At 43.1% G+C, this 20,050-nt stretch overlaps 1 protein-coding gene across 1 annotated transcript; it reads right to left on the reverse strand.

Annotated features, from left to right (window-relative positions):
* Positions 1 to 7,814: 7,814 nt before the first annotated feature.
* MAP1LC3C (microtubule associated protein 1 light chain 3 gamma) lies at positions 7,815 to 13,545 on the reverse strand. The gene is made up of 4 exons (XM_012187218.4): positions 13,399 to 13,545; positions 13,237 to 13,292; positions 12,932 to 13,038; positions 7,815 to 8,527 (listed from the first exon to the last, which is right to left on the reverse strand). The coding sequence occupies exons 1-4, from the start codon at positions 13,454 to 13,456 to the stop codon at positions 8,302 to 8,304; spliced, it is 447 nt and encodes a 148-aa protein (XP_012042608.1). The 5' UTR covers positions 13,457 to 13,545; the 3' UTR covers positions 7,815 to 8,301.
* Between the last annotated feature and the right edge of the window lie 6,505 nt (positions 13,546 to 20,050).

Below are 20,050 nucleotides of genomic sequence, written 5' to 3' on the forward strand. Positions count from 1 at the left end.
GTGGATTCCCATCATTTTTGTTCCTCCCATTTTTATGTTCCCTCATTCCTTCCTACTATTTAGATTCTTATATTGACAATTGATCACTGTCTCCAGTGTGTGTCCCTACTCCCAGCACAGTTTAGACCATACCCCAACATGGGTCAAAGGACTATCCCTGAGCTCCAGCAACAGGGAAAGTCTGTGCACCTAAGATGTGGGAGATGATTCCCCAGCCTGAGACTTGGGCCTTGACAAGGAGCAGCCCCATGTGCAGAAGACCCTCAGGACCTGTGTTGAATTTAATCTGCCGCAGTGCACAGATGGGGGTGATGCTGGAGGTGAGGGCAGCTCAGCTACGAAGGAAGATGCAAGACAAAGGGGGAGGAAGGCCTCTCTCAGGTGCTGTACTCTGAAACTAGCTGCTTGGAGGGCGGCCTCCCTTGGATGCTGTAGACGTTTTACACCTAGGAAGTCCAAAAAGAAGAGGTTGGTTTTCTGTGAAATTTAGTCTTCCCGTAGCCTCATCCTGCAGGTCCTTCTTCTGCAGTAAATGGCAGCCATGTCATTGCATCAGGCTGACACTGAGCTTCAGCCTGGATTTCTCTCCCCCAGTCCCACATCCAGTGCCTCAAGCCCTGGCAGTTTAACCTCCAAATTAGTCCTTGGATTCTGCCACCCCTCTTCATTTTTCTGGCCACCTCTTTATCCAAGCCACACGCTCTCACCTAGACTACCTACATCTACTGCCTTCAATCCTTTCTCATCACAGTCACAGAAATGACCTTAAAGTGTCCACTGGGTCACTTCACCCCAGTTCTTGCAACTCTCGCATGACATCTTATCACATTTAGAACAAAATCCTAAGAAAATAAATGTTTTGCTTGATTTCTCTCCTGCCCTCTGCCCTACCTCTTGTCCTGCTTTTCTCCTCGTTCCCGTTGCACTAGCCTCCTGGACTTTCAGTTCTCAGAACAAAGGCAGCATATTCCAATGCATAGAGGGGATAGGCAGGGAAGGAAATGAGGGAATGGAGACTAGAAAGAGCAGGCTGCTGTCTCCCTCATGCAAAATATCTTCAAACAGGAGAGCAAAATGACGTATTTTTTCAAAGCCAACTGGATCCCTCAAGGGAGGTTTAAGAGAAGCAGTAACAATGTTCATGTGATGAAACAGAGATCCAGAAAAATCTTCCTCTTCCTCTAAGATGAGATCATAAAGTAGAACCAAAATGTAAGGTGTTTAAGGACAGAAAGCACTCTTATTAGCCCTGATCTCATAAAACCAGAAGAGGAAAAAGAAAATTTCACATGACTTTTAGGATAATTCTTCAGAGAATAAAATCCAATCCAGGAAAAGTGAAGGTCAGTACCTGAATAATCCAGATAATTGCTTTGACTCTTGGTGACGTTTTCCCATGATTTATAAATTCTACAACATTTGTGTGTAGTCTTTGATTATTCTCTGGCTTCCATGACTACGTTCTTTCTCTCAAAGTGCATCAAAATCCCCTTGTGAAAGAGCATTCAGGTGGCTCAGTGGTAAAGAATATGCCTGCCAATGAAGGAGACAAATTCGGGAGATGCAGGTTTGAGTCCTGGGTGGAAAAAATCCCCTAGAGAAAGAAATGGCAACCCACTCCAGTATCCTTGCTTGGGAAATCTCATGGACAGCAGACTGGCAGGCATGACCGTGGTGTCACAAAGAACCGGACACAGTTGAAGTGACTTAGCACACATGCACACAGTGTTTTCCAGGAGATCTGCCAGGTGTTTCATGCATCATATTTTATCTAACCTTGACCTTAGCCTAAGAAGGTGGGTAGTGTTGCCTTGGAGGGGCCTCAGGATGCCCCATAGTCTGCCCAGGTAGCCTGGGATGGGTGGGGAGCACCTGCTCCGGGGCCTGTCCTTGGATCAAGTGTCTGTGAGCTGTCAGTGGGGAATCTATCACCCACTGATGGGATTGCAACAGGCCAAATGATGTGATAATCACAACACAGAACAATGCACTAATTAAAGGCACATAAGTCATCAGTGTGATCTGGATATTCTTCCCCTGCAGGACTATTTACAAGGGAAACCACTTCACAACAAGAAGATCCCTGCAAATATGTGATTAGCACCCTCCCGTTACTCTGGAGAGAAGCAGAAAACTTAAGAAACTTTGAGAATGACACTGTAAATCCATTGATCTGTCTACTCTCTTTTATCCTTTGGACTGATAATCCCCTTGCTACAACCACCCATAATACTTAGTGTTCTATCTCAAGATCTTCCCAAATGTTTACACAAAACAACATACACACATTCCATATTTTTATCAGAATAAGATTATTGATACATTGCTCTATGTAATTTTATTTCCACTACATGTGTCACAAACACATTTCCAGATATGAAGAAGCGGGTCTTCTCACTTTTTTCAGCTTCATATAGTATTCCAGTGTACAAATGACAAGAAAGCACTCTTTTACCCCTTTATTAATAGTCATTTGTTTGTTACACTGCCTTCCCTGCTGAAGGTCCCTGAAGAGCCACTGTATTCCCTCTGGGCCCTCTTTGTCTTTGTTGGCTGCACTGAATGACCTTCCCATACAGGGAGCCAGCACACCCTCCTTCAGGTTTCTGCTTCAGTATCACTTCCTTTTTTAAAAAAAATAATTTTATTTATTTGTTTGTTTTTGGCTGTCCTAGGTCTTCACTGCTGCACAGGCTTGTCTCTACTTGTGTAGAGTGGGGGTTGCTCTCTAGTTGCTTCTCATTGCAGTGGCCTATCTTGGTGAGCATGGACTCTAGGGCACGGGGCTTCAGTAGATGAGGCACATGGGCTTTTTAGTTGTGATCCCTGGGCTCCAGAAAACAGGTGCGATAGTTGTGGCACATGAGCTTAGCTTCTCCGTGGCATGTAGGATCTTCCTGGACCAGGGACTGAACCCGTGTCTCCTGCATTGGCAGGCAGATTCTTCTACCACTGAGCCACCAGGGAAGCCCTCGGTATCGTTTCTTTAGCAAGGCCTTCCTCTTTCATCCATAGACTATCCTGTTCCCTGTCTCATCATTCTTTAATCACGAGCTGACTTTCTTTGTTTTAATAATACTTATGCTTACATGAAATCATGTCAGCTGATTGATTACCTCCTTTAAGGGAGTCCACAAATCAGTGACTTCAGCTGATACTAAACAGATGTACAATATACATTCAATAAATAAATAAATGAGTGAATATATTTTTATTACCTCTGCAAGTACTGCATTTCCTTGGATTGAGATTGTGGACATAAAACTTAGGTAAACACAACCATATTGTCCTAAAATTGTGAACACATTTGTATTCCTCATCAGTAATGCTCCAGAGGTAACTATCTCCCATAATCTGGCTAATATGGACTATTATCATTTAAAAACTTTTCCCCAGTAAGATGAGTGAAAAATAACCACCCATAACTAACTTACTTTGTATTCCTTTAGCCATGTGAAATATGAAACGTCTTTTCAAATTTTAATTGGCCATTTGTATTTCTCTTTTTGGTCAGTTGTTTATTTCTATGGTACCTACAACTACCCTGTATTAACATAAAATATTTAAACCAAAACACAGCTTCAAACAAAATAATGTTAAATATACAATAAGAATATGAATAACTTGCTATGTGCTAAGCACTGTTTTAGGAATGATTCATATATCACCTCATTTAATCCTCTTCCAAACCCCACAGGGTAAATACTTTTATTATCTACATCTTATAAATGATGACCCTGAGGGCATCTGAGGCATTGAGATTTCCCAAGGTGGCACAGATGGAAAGAGCAGTCTGCCCCTTCACATATGATGTGCTAATAGAAGTTACCATCTGTCTGTGAAATGAGATATCATGAATCTTCTCTGGAATCTAGGTCATGGTAAGTACTCTGTAACAACTGACCAATCTCACTTACTTGCATGTGGCTTTTTTTCATATTAACCTGATTGTTTAGATAGAACTGGTGGTGTAATTTGCAGGGCCCAGTGCAAAATGAAAATGCATGGCTCCTGTTAGAAAGTTAAGAGTTTCAAGATGGCAACAGTAAAGCAGTAAACCAAAGGGCCCTTCTCAGTGCAAGGCCCTGTACAACATATGTCTATGCAGCTGTCCTAGGGTATAGTCCACAGTTTTGACAGATAAAGAAATCAACACAGAGAAAGAAAGTAACTGTGCTGAGAACTGAGACAGGCCTAGCCATTGAATCCAGGTTTGTCTGATTACAAGGTTTGGGTATGTCACTGTTGTTTAGTCACTAAATTGTATCCAACTCTTTGTGACATGGACTGTAGCCAGCCAGGCTCCTCTGTCCATGGAATTTCCCATGCAAGAACACTGGAGTGGGTTGCCATTTCCTTTTCCAGGGGATCTTCCTGATCCAGGGATCGAACCCATGTCTCCTGCACTGGCAGGTGGGCTCTCTACTGCTGAGCCACCAGGAAGGCCCTCTCCTGGTATACTGTTGGGTTATGTACCTGCTCAAATTGTACCCATGGAATTTATCCTACTTGAGCTGGAAGAGGGATGGAAAGAGATGAAATATAAATAGGACAGTTTTCCAAGGGATGAGAATAAAAAGCAGAGTGGTCTTATTGCCCATGATTCTGGACGTTGTTAGGGCCCAGGGTAGACTGCTCCCTAGTAAGTCACAAGAGTATATTGATTACTTTGAATTGAAGTTATTTAAGAAAGAGTCAATGCAAGAGAGACACTCTGAGCCTCCATTCCGTCTTTTTGAAAGCAGAAAATAAATCTCCTCTGTAAAAGGTGTGCTCCCTGCATCTGAAGGTAGAGGGCATCCTTATCGCCAGAGATAGGGCATTTGGTGTTGAGAAGCCTATATAAACAAACCTTGTACTTTTTTCATTTACCATCCCAAGCCCAAACTCTTTAGATTCTTCACTAACTAGGCACCCAAAGCCTAAGTTTCTTTATCCTGTCCATTCCTCAGAAATGTACTGTTTATGTCTAAAAAGTATAAACTCTGCCTGCTTTGGCCACTTCCTACATACTTCTTAGGTCCCATTTGTATGGATCTGTGGGTGCACAAATTAGTTTCTTTTTCTCCTGTTAATCTGTCGTGTCAATTTAATTATCAGTCCAACCATGAGAACTTAAAGGTGCATACCATTTCTGTCCTTTATCAAGCCCATCTTTGCAAGAAATGTTCCCTTGGTATCTCTAATTTTCTTGCAGAGATCTCTAGTCTTTCTCATTCTGTTGTTTTCCTTTATTTCTTTGCATTGACTTCTTTGATTACAGAAATGGTATGGACCTAACAGAAGTAGAAGATATTAAGAAGAAGTAGCAAGAATACACAGAAGAACAGTGCAAAAAAGATCTTCAATACCAAGATAATCACGATGGTGATCACTCACCTATAGCCAGACATCCTGGAATGTGAAGTCAAGTGGGCCTTAGAAAGCATCACTGCGAACAAAGCTAGTGGAGGTGATGGAATTCCAGTAGAGCTATTTCAAATCCTGAAAGATGATGCTGTGAAAGTGCTGCACTCAATATGCCAGCAAATTTGGAAAACTCAGCAGTGGCCACAGGACTGGAAAAGGTCAGTTTTCATTCCAATCCCAAAGAAAGGCAATGCCAAAGAATGCTCAAACTACCGCACGATTGCACTCATCTCACACACTAGTAAAGTAATGCTCAAAATTCTCCAAGCCAGGCTTCAGCAATATGTGAACTGTGAACTTCCAGATGTTCAAGCTGGTTTTAGAAAAGGCAGAGGAACCAGAGATCAAATTGCCAACATCCGCTGGATCATGGAAAAAGCAAGAGAATTCCAGAAAAACATCTATTTCTGCTTTATTGACTATGCCAAAGCCTTTGACTGTGTGGATCACAACAAACTGTGGAAACTTCTGAGAGAGATGGGAATACCAGACCACCTAACCTGCCTCTTGAGAAATCTGTATGCAGGTCAGGAAGCAACAGTTAGAACTGGACATGGAACAAGAGACTGGTTCCAAATAGGAAAAGGAGTACGTCAAGACTGTATATTATCACCCTGCTTATTTAACTTATATGCAGAGTACATCATGAGAAATGCTGGGCTGGAAGAAGCACAAACTGGAATCAAGATTGCTGGGAGAAATATCAATCACCTCAGATACGCAAATGACACCATCCTTATGGCAGAAAGTGAAGAGGAACTAAAGAGCCTCTTGATGAAAGTGAAAGTGGAGAGTGAACAAGTTGGCTTAAAGCTCAACATTCAGAAAATGAAGATCATGGCATCTGGTCCCATCACTTCATGGAAAATATATCTGGAAACAGTGGAACAGTGGCTGACTTTATTTTTCTGGGCTCCAAAATCACTGCAGATGGTGACTGAGGCCATGAAATTAAAAGACACTTACTCCTTGAAAGGATAGTTATGACCAACCTAGACAGCATATTGAAAAGCAGAGACATTACTTTGCCAGCAAAGGTCCATCTAGTCAAGGCTATGGTTTTCCCAGTGGTCATGTATGGATGTGAGAGTTGGACTGTGAAGAAGGCTGAGCACCGAAGAATTGATGCTTTTGAACTGTGGTGTTGGAGGAGACTCTTGAGAATCCCTTGGACTGCAAGGAGATCCAACCAGTCCATTCTGAAGGAGATCAGCCCTGGGATTTCTTTGGAAGGAATGATGCTAAAGCTGAAACTCCAGTACTTTGGCCACCTCACGCGAAGAGTTGACTCATTGGAAAAGACTCTGATGCTGGGAGAGATTGGGGACAGGAGGAGAAGGGGACGACAGAGGATGAGATGGCTGGATGGCATCACCGACTCGATGGACATGAGTCTGAGTGAACTCCGGGAGTTGGGGATGGACAGGGAAGCCTGGCATGCTGCGATTCATGGGGTCACAAAGAATCAGACACGACTGAGCAACTGAACTGAACTGAGGACTTAAAGACGGATAGAGAGAGAAATATCCTCCTCCCTACTAGTCTTAAGTGACTTAGACTCATGGTATGAGAGATACTCAGACCCTGGGAACCTGGGAGTTTGAGTGGGGGGATCGCTGAGAAGCAGGGTCCCCTGTGTTGAAGAGCAAGGCACACACAATAACAGGGAGACACTAACAGGGAGAGAAGGCAGGGCATAGACTTTCTTGAAGGAGCAATGGAGCCCTGACTTGGAAGCCTTATGATGCCTGAAGAACCAAGAAACTCCTCCTATCAGACTCTTGGCAACAGGAAATCAGTGAGAGAGTCTGAGACTGTTTCTACGTGAGAGTGTCCCTGTGTAGCCTGTGTGAGCCTAGTATTTTTGGTGCAAAGTCTGTTTTTACTATGGATGCCTATCACATCTTTCCTCAGTGTTTGCTGGCCCTTATCCCCTGGGTATGGGATATAATTGGTGTTGTGGTGATCCAAGCCTTCCCTGGATATTGGCTGGGGCCTTCTCATGGCTCTGTGGGTTGTCACAGCCCTGTCAGGGGCAGGGTCTGCTCCCTAGATCCACTTCTAAGCTGCAGTGTGAGGTGGGCAGAATGGGCAGGCACCTGCTGTTAAAGAAGCCACTGAGTATTCCTCTGCAGGAGGTGTCCACCAAGAAGTATGCTCTCTGTTGTCACCCATCATCCTTTGTGTGCACTCACAAAATACACTGTTGTTGGCACTGTGTTCAGCCGTGGGCATGCTGGCAATCAGCTCAGATGCTCCAAAGAAATGGCACTCACAAACTTCTATTGTAAGGAAAACTAATCACTTAAATTATTTGAAACTGAGCAGTCACCACTTCGGCATAACTTTGTGAGGGGCACAGACAGACTAAAAGAATATAAGGGGAAACAACCAAGTCAAGTGAATGCTGTGCAAATAACAATAATCTCTTTAATGACATAGATAAGGCCACTTCCCCTCTGCAGTCATTCCACCCGCCACCCTCACCGCCCCCAAATGAGGCAGTTCACAATGGCTGCACCGGGCTCCATGGAGACCATCCACAGGTCACAGGATCTCCATGCCCAAGCATACTCAGGACTCCTGCCCACCAAGGCAGATCACATACCTCCAGGGCCTCCAGCTTGGCCTCCATCACAGGAAACACTTAAAATACCTCCCCAGCTCACTGAGCAAGTTAACTACTTCTTTCTCAGAAAAGACTGACTATTTCCAAAATTTTCAAGAGCCACCAAAGAGGGTGAGCACAAAAAAGGAAACACGGCAGGTCTTGCCTCATTGTCATGGTTGGTGCTTATCACTGCAGGGGGTTTGCCCCCGGATCATCACTGCACACACACAAAGCAGTCCGTACCTCCTGCACTGGTGAACGCATTGGTTACAGCACACGTGCTAGAGAGGATGGCAGGGCCTGTCCTCCCCAAGGCTGCTCCCATCCTCAGGGGCTGCTGATCCCAAGCAGCCAAACATCTCCTGGGAGGCATAGGTCATGTAGACAAAGCCATCCTCGTCCTTGTAGTCCCTGTAGATCTCTGCCATGGTCACATTCATACTTCCCAGGCTCTTGTTGTTCACCAGCAAGTAAAAGGCTTCAGTGGCCCCTAGGACCATGCGGCTCCTGGGTTGGGGAAGAGGGTGTGCAGGAGACAGGAAGGGAAAAAGTTAACCCGGAAGCGAAAGTTAACCCAGAAGCAAAAGTTAATCCAGAAGAGAATGATCGCTGACCCACAGCTTTGCTTACTTTTATTTGGCCAGTGTAAGCCCATCTACCCAAGATGCCCCCACCTCCCTACTCCAGGGCTGTTACCCTCAAACTTTAGAATTACCTAGGAGAGTCCTGTTGCAAGTGGACTCCATCCTACAGGTTTTGGTTTAGTAGATCTTGGAAGCAGCCCAGGAATCTGTGGGACTGTGAAGCAGGCAGAACTTGCCCTGAAACGTTACTCTAGAAGCACAGGCAGTCTAACTTCCACTCCTGCTGCTGCGCGGAGTCTTTCAAAGTGTCATTTATATCTATTTGCTTGCTTATACTAGTGACTGCTAAAATAGGAATTTATATCTGGTCATTACTTTTTTTTGAAAATTTTTATTTCTTTATTTTTGTCTATGCTGAGTTTTTGTTACTGCATGTGGGCTTTCTCCAGTTGTGGCAAGCAGGGGCTTCTCTCTAGTTGCTATTCCTGGGCTTCTCACTAGGGTGAATTCTCTTGTTGTGGAGCACTGGCTCTAGGGCACTAAGGCTCCAGCAGCTAGGTTGCACAGGCTTAGTTGTCCCAGTGCATGTGGGATCTTAGTTCCCAGATGAGGGGTCAAACCTGTGGCCCCTGCATGGGCATGCAGATTATTAATTACGGACCTCAAGGAAAGTGAAAAGTCACTACCTAACTTTTTAATATACAGCTTCAGTCTTTGTTCCATTTCATTCCCTAATAACAGATAAACTAAGGCACAGAAGCTAAAGAATCTGATGGAAGCAACTCAAGTGTCCATCAACACATGAATAAACAAAACGTGGTCCATCTATAAATGGAGTATTAATCACCCTTTAAAAAGGAAGGAAATTCTGACAAGTAAATGCTACAATATGGATGAATTTTAAGGACAGTATGTCCAGTGAAATAAGTCAGTCACAAAAGGATACCATATGATCCCACTTACATGAGGTACCTAGCATAGTCAAATTCATAGAGATAGAAGGTATGCTGGTTTCCAGGGATTAGGGGAAGGAGAGGATGGGAAAATCAGTCTTTAATGGGGACAGAGTTTTCCTTTGGGAAGATGAGATGGATACTGGTAATGGTTGCACAACAATGTGAATGTATTTAAAGCCATGATCTGATTGCTTAAAAATGATTAAAATAATATTTTATCACAATCAAAAATATAATAATAAAAGAAATCGAAGAATCTGCCTATCATAGCTCTCTGTCTCTCTCTAGTAAATAAGATAAATTTATTAAAAACTGGCTAAAAGATTGTTCATTTTTCTGGCGATTTGAAATATCTTCAAACTCATAGATAAGCTCAGACTGTGAGACCATCCCATTAAAAACTAGAAAAAAATATTCTTAGCTCAAAAATGCTAAGTAAATATGCCTCAGTTTGCTATGAATTTCAAGTTAAGAATTTCCTGAGTGGTGCAAAGAAAACACATAATGCTGTGTATTTTGGCATGTCAGTTAAGCAGCTTTGGGTGTGACATTTGGAAAAGGTTGTTGTTGTTATTTGCTAAATTGTGTCCTACTCTTTGCAACCCCATGGATTATAGCTCACAGGTTCCTGTGTCCATGGGGATTCTCCAGGCAAGAATACTGGAGTGGGTTGCCATTTCCTCCCCCAGGGGAACTTCTGGACCCAGAGATTGAACCCGCATCTTCTGCATTGGCAGGCATAGTCTTTACCACTGAGCAATCTGGGCAGGGATTGAACCCGGGTCTCCTGCATTGCAGGCAGTCTTTACCATCTGAGCCACCAGGGAAGCCCATTTGTAAAAGCATTACTATGCAAAAGTATAAATCCCTCCCCTTGGGTTGTGGATGCAGAGGAGCAGCCATGTTTGGCTAGATTCATAGGAGTTCTGAATTGTTTTTATAGCAGAGCAAGATGAATCTGTTGGCAATGGCTCGCCCTGTCTGACCATCCTCCACCCAGACATTAGAGGCACAGCCATTACACCCCTGCTCTTAGCTGCTGCTGCTGCTGCTGCTAAGTCACTTTAGTCGCGTTCGACCCTGTGCGACCCCAGAGATGGCAGCCCACCAGGCTCCACCATCCCTGGGATTCTCCAGGCAAGAACACTGGAGTTGGTTGCCATTTCCTTCTCCAGTGCAGGAAAGTGAAAAGTGAAAGAAGTCGCTCAGTCATGTCCGACTCTTTGTAACCCTATGGACTGCGGCCTACCAGGCTCCTCCATCCATGGGATTTTCCAGGCAAGAGTACTGGAGTGGGGTGCCATTGCCTTCTCCGCTACTCTTAGCTAGGAGGAGCTAAATTTATGTGGTGGGTGGGAGAGGAAGTAATTTCAGAATCTGGTTAACTAACACTGGATAATCCAAAGACCAGACCCTGACCATTGCACTGCTCTCGTGTGGTGAGCAAATGCCTGTTCTACATGGAAAGTGTAGATCTGAAGATGGGGCTCCTATATTTCCACATTGCACCTTCATCTCCTTTCTTCTTCCACGAGGGTCTCATTTTATTAAGGGTGAGGAGTCTCCAAGAGTGGAAACTTTAGTTTAAATCTTGTTTAGCATAGGACTTTTGGTCTGTATTTTTCATTGCTCTTTGTGCAGCTCCCAGCACAGTGCATGATACATAATGGGTGCTTAATATCAGTGTGCTTAATGACAAGGTTAAGAGTCAAGTCATCTAAACATATTGATATTAAGCACCCATTATGACTTAATGTAAAGATTCAAGGGCTTCCCTGGTGGCTCAGATGGTAAAGAATCTGCTTGCAATGCAGGAGATCAGGTTCTCCTGGGTCGAGGAGATACTCTGGAGAAGGAAATGGCAACCCACTCCAATATTCTTGTCTGGGAAATCCCATGGACAGAGGAGCCTGGTGAGTCACAGACCCGGGGGTTGCAAAGAGTTGGACACGACTGAGTGACTAACATACATACAAAGATTCAAAATTATTAGGATGAAGGATGAAGCGTATGATAACTGGAGGTGTACCTGTATGGAAAAAAGGAGGAAGTTGTGTCAAAATTCACTTCTTGGTGAAGCCACGCTGTGCCCCAGCAGCCTGTTGGCTGACAGAAGGAGGGGTCTACATCCGACTGTGGTTCTCCTTGAGTTGCCCCAATTTCCATGGATTAACCTAACCCTTAAGTAGGTCTGAGAAGAATGCAGGGCCTTCTGAAAGAGCTCATTTTAAAAAGCATCATAATAAGTTCTCAGATGAAACTGTCTGCATCAGCCAAAACTTTTGAGAGGTTGTTTCCAGCACAGGGAGACTCACACACCAGCCATGTTTACGGAACCCTTAGTCAGCTATTTTTGGTTTCATATCACTTTTTATTGAGTCCAGCTGGCAGATGACCACCTCAATCCCTTAAGTTTCAAAGTCAGCAACACTGGTTTTACTCTACGCCTTCCCTTGCTCTGAATGGAAGAAAGAAGGATGTGGGGGAAGGTGTGGTTCTCCTGCTCAGTGATTCAGCAGGTGGACAGTGCATTTTCCTACCCCAAATTCCCTCCCAGCCACAAGAGGGAAAATATTTAGAGGTACAATGCTGTCACTGGGCTTTTAAAATAGCTGAAAACAGGGTTTTGGACCAGTTTCTAAAGGTTCCTTTGAAAAATTCTTAGAGAAATTTGAAGGCAGAAATTAAAACACAGTACCAGTAAAATGTAGGACAAAGGGAAAAATAGCTGATACATCAATATTGGGAGTGCTCATTTATTTTAGGGCGGTAGCAAAATATTTGACATCATTTTAAAACTGGTTACTCATGAGATCATCCTTTTTAAAGGCGTAGTTGGGGCCCCCCTGGTGGCTCAGTGGTAAAGAGTCCAAGAGTCCGCCTGCCAATGCAGGAGACACGGGTTCTTCGATTCCTGGCCTGGGAAGATCCCACATGTCGCAGAGCAGCTCAGCCCCTGCACCACAGGCACTGAGCCTGTGCTCTAGAGCCTGGGAGCCACAATTGCTGAGCCCACGTGATGCAACTACTGAAGCCCACGCGCCCTAGCGTCATGCTTTGCAACAAGGGAAGCGCTACAGTGAGAAGCCCGTGCAGCAGAACTAGAGTAGCCTCAGCCAGCCACAACTAGAGAAAAACCCCCACACAGCAATGGAGATGCAGGACAGCCACACACACACACACACACACACACACACACACACACGCACACACATGCACACACACACGCACACACACACACAAAAGGCATATTGAAGAGAAAGGGGGAGCACAAATCATTCTCCTTCTCTGCCACCTCCCATCTCTCATTGTCCCAAAAGCCCAAGCCCACACAACACCCCCCCCCACCCCCCAGGCTCTTAGCTACCTACCGAATGACGCTGAGGAACTGGGTCATGGTCAATTCCTGTGGGACCAGGAACTTGGTCTTGTCCAGCCGGGGCAGGAACTTCTCCCTGGGGTAGCGCTCCACTATCACCTGTCAAGGGTTTCAACCTGAATCTCCTCTGAAGCAAATGTCAAAGGATACACCTCACTTTTCTATGTCTGAGGAACTTGGACTAGAAAGAAGGAGGTCACTGGCTGGTTTTGGTGTTTTGAATAGGCTCTCACAGCCCCCTCCCCCTAATCCCTGCCCTCACCCTCACTCCCACTCCCCAGGACAATGGAGTCTTACCGGGATCTTGCCAGGGAACTTCACTCTGATTCCAGCAACTTCCTCTCTTCTGGTTGCTGTGAACATTTAAGATAAAATGAGCACATCGGCATATACAGAAGTCTGTACCTTCTCTTGCTGTCTCAAGGGCCGAAACCCAGACAGCTATTCTGAGAGCTTTACCTAAGCTCTTCCTCTGCTTGAAAGGTCTGAGGCTTGGGCTTTTCTGTGGAGTCTGCATTTTGCTCAACAGTTGTGTCTGTGTCTGCCTGGAAAAAAAAAAAATCTCACCACCAGGACCTAATTCATCCTTCCAGCTGCTTCCAAACTGCCGGCAGGAGCCCAAAGGAGGCTTTTATGTAGGGCTGTGTGACATCACCCTTCTCCAATCCTCCCTTCTCCCCGGGCAGGAGGAGGTCAGTGCTGAGAAAGGAAATGAAACAGGCACCTGGTTGCTGGTTCAAGAAAGTTACTTCACTCACTACTATTTAAAAATTTTGTTTTTGCTAAACAAATTAAATTTTATATTGTCATTCATTGATCATCGAGGCTTCCCTAGTGGCCCAGAGGTAAAAATCTGCCTGAGATTGCAGGAGATGCAGGTTCGATCCCTGGATCAGGAATATCCCCTGGAGAAGGAAATGGCAACTCGCACCAGTATTCTTGCCTGGAAGATTCCATAAACAGAGGAGCCATGGGGTGGCAAAGAGTCCGACATGACAGTGACTAAAACAAAAAGCACTGGTCCTCCCTATAAATGGTCCTATGAGCCTAAGCTAAGAAGTTATGGATAGAAACAGTTTCATGTGAGGACATTGTAATACTACAGTAATGAAGCAAATTGAATAGTGATTCACCTTATCCTGAAATATATTGCTATTTTTCACAGTAAGAAATACTAATAGGTATTCCCAAAAGGTTGAACAATTTGTCCAGATAAAAATATGTAAAACCAGTGTTAAAATCCAGCTGTGTAGCAAAGTAGTATTTCCAACATATTTTGTTCATATTTTTACAGGTCTAGGAATGTGTGTAGAACACTGGTTGTTATTCTCAGGATCTTGCATTTAAGATGATAAAACTGAGATCCATAGAAGCTGATTCACTGGTCTCCTTATTCTCAGATCAGGGTGTTTCACCTGATTGTGCTTCTTTTATGCATTAATTATGGTTCTAGTGATTCAGCTTTCTCATTTGATGCTGATCACCTCCTTACCTTACATCCAGGAGCACAGTGGTCCTGCCATCTTATTCAGGTATGTCCTAAGAATAAATAGGACCATTTGGACTTCTTCCATGGTCTCTGAAGGTACCATGACTTTCATGGGTCATCCCTGGTTCTGTTCCATGCAGGACATCGGACATTGAAGTCTTCAGCCTAATAATGATGACATAGAGAAAACCAAACATTCTCTAGGTTTGTGGAGAGACACAAAGAAAAGTAGTTTATTTTGCTTCTGTATGGGCTTCCCTTGTGGCTCAGCTGGTAAAGAACTCACCTGCAATGCGAGAGATCTGTGTTTGATCCCTGGGTTGGGAAGATACCCTGGAGAAGAAACAGCTACCCACTCCAGTATTCTGGCCTAGAGAATTCCATGGACTGTATAGTCCATGGGGTCACAAAGAGTTAGACACAAATGAGAGACTTTCACTTTCACTACTTAAAACTTCTCCATTAAAACTTATTTATTTATTTATTTATTTATTTATTTTTGCCTTTTCTCCTGCCTAGGAAGCTAGGTAGGATTCCCTGGTTAAAAATCCACCTACCAATGTAGGAGACATGGGTTCAATCTCTGGGTCAGGAAGATCCCCTGGAGAAGGAAATGCCACCCCACACCAGTATTCTTGCCTGGAAAAATTCCACAGAGAAGCCTGGCAGGATACAGTTCATGGAGTCACCAAATAGTCGGAAGTGACTTTATGACTAAAGAACAACAACAGGAAGCTAGGACATCATAAAGTTGCTGGACTCACTCTGAGTCCTTTGAGTCCACAGGGAGGAGAGGGAACTTGGCCTCACTAGTTAGAAGGGTGTCTTAGAAGGCTTGTAGATCGTACGGCCATTCCTCCATGGACAATGTCCTGGGAGTAGGTTGGGGCTAGAGGTGCTGGCATTCTGTTATGGTCTGGCAGTCTTCCACAGAAACATGATTGCCTTGGGACCCTTTTCTTTTCCTTTCTTGGTTTTGCTTTCCTTCTCATCTCCACTCAATATCATCTAACCAATCTCTTAAGCTCTGGGTTTTCAAAATGTCTTTTTATTTCTCAAGAAGAAAGAATTTTACATATTTCATATTAACTTTATGATATTTTTCTTTCCTAGATATAGGAAATACTTATACTTGAGGAAAATAATCATTATTTCCATTTAATGGTTAAAAATCAGAGGCATCACTTTGCCAAAAAGGTCCATATAGTCAAAGCTATGGTTTTTCCAGTAGTCATGTATGAGTGTTAGAGCTGGACCATATAGAAGACTGAGAACTGAAGAATTGCTGCCTTTGAATTGTAGTGCTGGAGAAGACTCTTGAGAGTCCCTTGGACTATAAGGAGATCAAACCAGTCAATCCTAAAGGAAATCAGTCCTGAATATTCACTGGGAGGACTGATGCTAAGGCTGAAGTTCCAATATGTTGGCCACCTGATGTGAAGAGCTGACTCATTGGAAAATATCCTGATGCTGGAAAAGATTGAACAAGAGGATAAGGGGTTCACAGAAGATGAGATGGTTAGATAGCATCACTGACTCAATGGATATGAGTTTGAGCAAACTCTGGGAGATAGTGAAAGACAGGGAAGCCTGGTGTGCTGCAGTTTATGGGGTCACAAAGAGTCAAACACAACTTAGTCAAGTCCACAAGCTAAGTCAAGTCCAACTCTTTGCCATCCCATGAACTGTAGTCCCCCAGGCTCCTCTGTCCATGAGATTTCCCAGGCAAGAATACTGGAGTGGGTTGCCAGTTCCTTCTCCAGAGGGTCTTCCTGACCCAGGGATCAAACTCACATCTCTGACACTGCAGGCAGATTCTTTACTGTTGAGCCACCAGGGAAACCCCCTAACTTTAATAGATAAACATAAAAAAAGTTGATTTTCACCCATATCGCACTCCAGTACAGGTAGGAGACTCCCTGTTTGGCATTGTTTCAGAAGAAATTCAAGTGCACGTCCTGCTGTACACTTGAAATTCTGCCGTCTCAAGGTTCTTTGTTCCCACAAGTTCAGATGAGAAAAATAGGTGGAAAAGACACTTACACATAGTCTTCTCAGACTTAAAGTGTTTAACGTGGTAATATCTCATAGTGTTCACTCATATTCCACTGATGAACATTAATCATTTGACCATACCTATAGAGAGGCCTCTATCATAATCACTACTTTTTCCAACATAGTGATTATATTCCAAGCAATTACTATGTTCTTTATCAATTTTACATTTTAATATTCCACAAAAATAGTATGCATACCATTTGGTATACATATACATACTTGGAAAAGTTAATGGCAACCCACTCCAATATTCTTGCCTAGGAAATCCAAAGGACAGAGGAGCTTGGTGGGCTACATCCATGGGGTCCCAAAGAGTCCAATGCAACTTAGTGACCAAAACAACAACAAGCAAAAAACATACCACTTGGGGCTGAACTCTGGATCTTTTACCTACTAGCTGTGTGACCTTATGGCAATTGATGCAACCAACCTCTCTCTCTGCCTCAGTTACCCTGTTGTTGGGGTCCTTTAATGGACCGGGACCTGGCAGTCCAGAGTCAACAACAAGAAAGTGAAAGAGAGAGAGCTGGAGGGAGGGAGAGAGAGAAAGAGAGGAAGACAGAAAGAAAGAAAGACACAGGGACCCAAGCTCTGATGGAACAAAAGTGCTTTATTAGCAGAAATGCAGGCTTATTTATCTTTAGTAAGATGATTACTCAGCTATTGCACAGGATGCAATTTTATCAATAGCCACAATATGGATAGTCTAATACATACAAGGTCGCTGACGCTGAAAAGAGTCACTGCATGTCTCATCCCATGACCTCAGTCCTGAGAACTGCATGCAGCTTTACTCATTCTTGAAACAGGAACTGATAAGGAACAGAGAATCCTTGAGAAATAGAAAACAGCATGCAGGAATCCTCCTGTTAAATGTCCCTTGACACCCTGTGTATAAAATAAAAATAATATCTACCTTGGGGGACTGTGAGCATCAAATGAATTAATTAATATATGAAAACACTTACAACAATAAAGTGTAAGTTAATGTTGTCACCATTTAATTGATGAACAGCTTGAGGATCAGAGGGGTAATGTTATTTGAAAAAGACAAGGTCAGTCTGGACAACAGACTTGGTTTATCAATATCACAAATGTCATCATCATCACTATTTCCCTCATTGGAATAGGCAGGAAGCGCACATCGTGTTTGACACTGTACTTGCTAATTACTACCTATATTTTCTCATTTCTTCTGAAAAAGAGAACTGAAGCTCAGAGAAAAAATAACATGCACTGTATTGCACAGGTGGTAGAATTTGAACAACACAAAAACCATGCTGCTAACGTGCTCTTGAATTTTAAGTTGAGAAGCTGGGAGTAGAAAATATTGTGCTTTAGGGGAAATATTTTCTTAGACATTTCTCTGGGAACCTCCTCATCTGCACAGTTCTTAAAGGGCCAGACACTGTCATTCCAGTGTACAAATCTTCAAAGTTCAGATCAAAATGAAGACTACCCCCTCAATACCTCCAAATGTAGGTATTAAACACTTTAAGTCTATAAAGGAAGAATACCTTTTCAATACCTCCAAAGACTATTCTTCCTTTAGTCCCTAAATACCATCCCAGATGGTCTCTTCAGAAATCAAAAGATGGCATCCCAGAATAAAGGTGAGTAGGCTGCCTCCAAGTCCTATGGGGGTAAGTGTAAATGATTTAAGGTCCTGCCCCACAGCTCCGAAAATCCATTGTCATAATCCTTGGTCTCCTCTAATGAGTCAAATTTTCAGGTGTTTGTGTCTTATGGGAAAAAAATTAAATATTGGAAAAAAATATTAAAATTTGGTATGCTTTTCTGACATCAAAGCATCTCATAGACACAGGGAAGTAGAAAGGGGAAAATAAGCCTAATGTTTGGACCACAGTTTGAACACCAGGTTGGGGAGGTGGCAGTCCTTGATGAGATCAGCCACAGAGGGAGTTCCAAGCCCATTTTTTAAAGATTCTAGGCAAATTCTTGCTTCTGCACCTCTTATTTATTCGAATGTATGGGCTGGCACAGTGGCAGAGAATCTGCCTGCTAATGCAGAAGATGCTAGAAATGCTGCTTTGATCTGAGTTGGGAACTACCCCTAGAGACAGAAACGGCAACCCACTCCAGTATTCTTGCCTGGGAAATCCCATGGACAGAAAAGCCTGATGGGCTACAGTCTGTGGGGTCGCAAAAAGGACAGGACTGAGCATACACACACACATTCCTGACACCTGACTGTTGGTCCTGTAGCCTAACAAACCTCCATGTTTAGAATGGTCTGGCTAAGCTAGTTTCACTTTTCTGCAAACATATTCTGTACATCCCTTTCTCTAAGTTTTGGTCACAGAAAGCATCCCAACTGCCTCTTTACTTGTCTTTGTTTCACACATCCCATTCAAGGACAATCAGGTTCCAAATTCTAAAAAAGTTCCAAAGAAGAACCTGTCTATTTCTCTGGGAATATTTGCTATAGGTACAACTTATATCCATTAATACCACCAGGGGCTTCCCAGATGGTGCTAGTGGAAAAGAACCTGCCTGCTAGTGCAGGAGACACAAGAGACGTGGGTTCATTCCCTGGGCTGGGAAGAGTCCCCTGAAGGAGAAAATAGAAACCCACTCTAGTGTTCTTGCCTGGAGAATTGCTTGGACAGAGGGACCTGGCGGGCTACAGTCATGGGGTTGCAAAGAATCTGGCACAACTGAGTAACTTAGCGTGTACGCATGCAGTAACACCAGACATATCTTTTTTTTTTTTTTTTCCTTTGGGTATATGACATATAAACAGCTCTGGCTCATTCCCATAAAACATGTCCCTCACAGTGTAGAAGACAAAGAGGTAACCAAGACACAGAACCTGCCCTCACTGGGTAGCCACACTTGAGTCTTTCTTGTCTCTATTCTGTATTAATTAGGCCATTTGTTGCCTAGGTCTAGTCTTCTCTACAACAAAAACATATCTGTGAAGCACCCTAACAGTAATGGCATCTAAAATGATTTATATCATGAAATGGAGCAAATTTTCCAAGGAAGGCTGTTAAGTGTTTCTCCTTCTACCTCCTTTTCTGTAACATCTTTCCTGTTATATATTTTTGTGGCTAGTAAAATTACTAAAACATTCCTCTTTTGGTTGAATAAATCAGCTTTCAAATCTTAATTACTATGGAATCTTGAGAGGGAGAATTTTCACTTTTTTCCCAAATGCAGTATAGAAATTTTTGATGCAACATTGTTTAAATACTGAAAACGCTATCTAAACATCATTAAGAAATAAGTTAATTATGACATGCATTTTATGGAGTTAGAATAATTAAAGGTAAACTAATCTATCTTTATTAGGAAAAGATGTTTAAATCCTATGTGGAGTAAAACTAGTTAGTTTCAGAAACTGTTTTAAAGAAGTCACAGAAAATAAAACTTCATAAAAAAATAAAATACCCATGAGCTGACAGTAGGGAAAATTGGGGGTACTAATTAAGAGACTTGAAGTTAGTCTGTAATCCTGGAACTTTTTTCATAAGTGTGACTATATTTGTGCCTGACTTGTACAATTAAAAGAAACAAAAGTAAAATATTGTATGCAAGGGT

This window comes from Ovis aries, chromosome 12, assembly GCF_016772045.2.
Source record: "Ovis aries strain OAR_USU_Benz2616 breed Rambouillet chromosome 12, ARS-UI_Ramb_v3.0, whole genome shotgun sequence".
NCBI classification, from domain to species: domain Eukaryota; kingdom Metazoa; phylum Chordata; class Mammalia; order Artiodactyla; family Bovidae; genus Ovis; species Ovis aries.

Excerpts from the sequence above, each read along its gene's own strand:
- MAP1LC3C (XM_012187218.4), bottom strand. The coding sequence starts at position 13,456 with ATGCAGACTCCACAGAAAAGCCCAAGCCTCAGACCTTTCAAGCAGAGG. Across the intron at positions 13,039-13,236 it reads AGTTCCCTGGCAAGATCCCG|GTGATAGTGGAGCGCTACCC; the intron begins GTAAGACTCCAT and ends AACCCTTGACAG. Across the intron at positions 8,528-12,931 it reads CAGTTCCTCAGCGTCATTCG|GAGCCGCATGGTCCTAGGGG; the intron begins GTAGGTAGCTAA and ends TCCCCAACCCAG.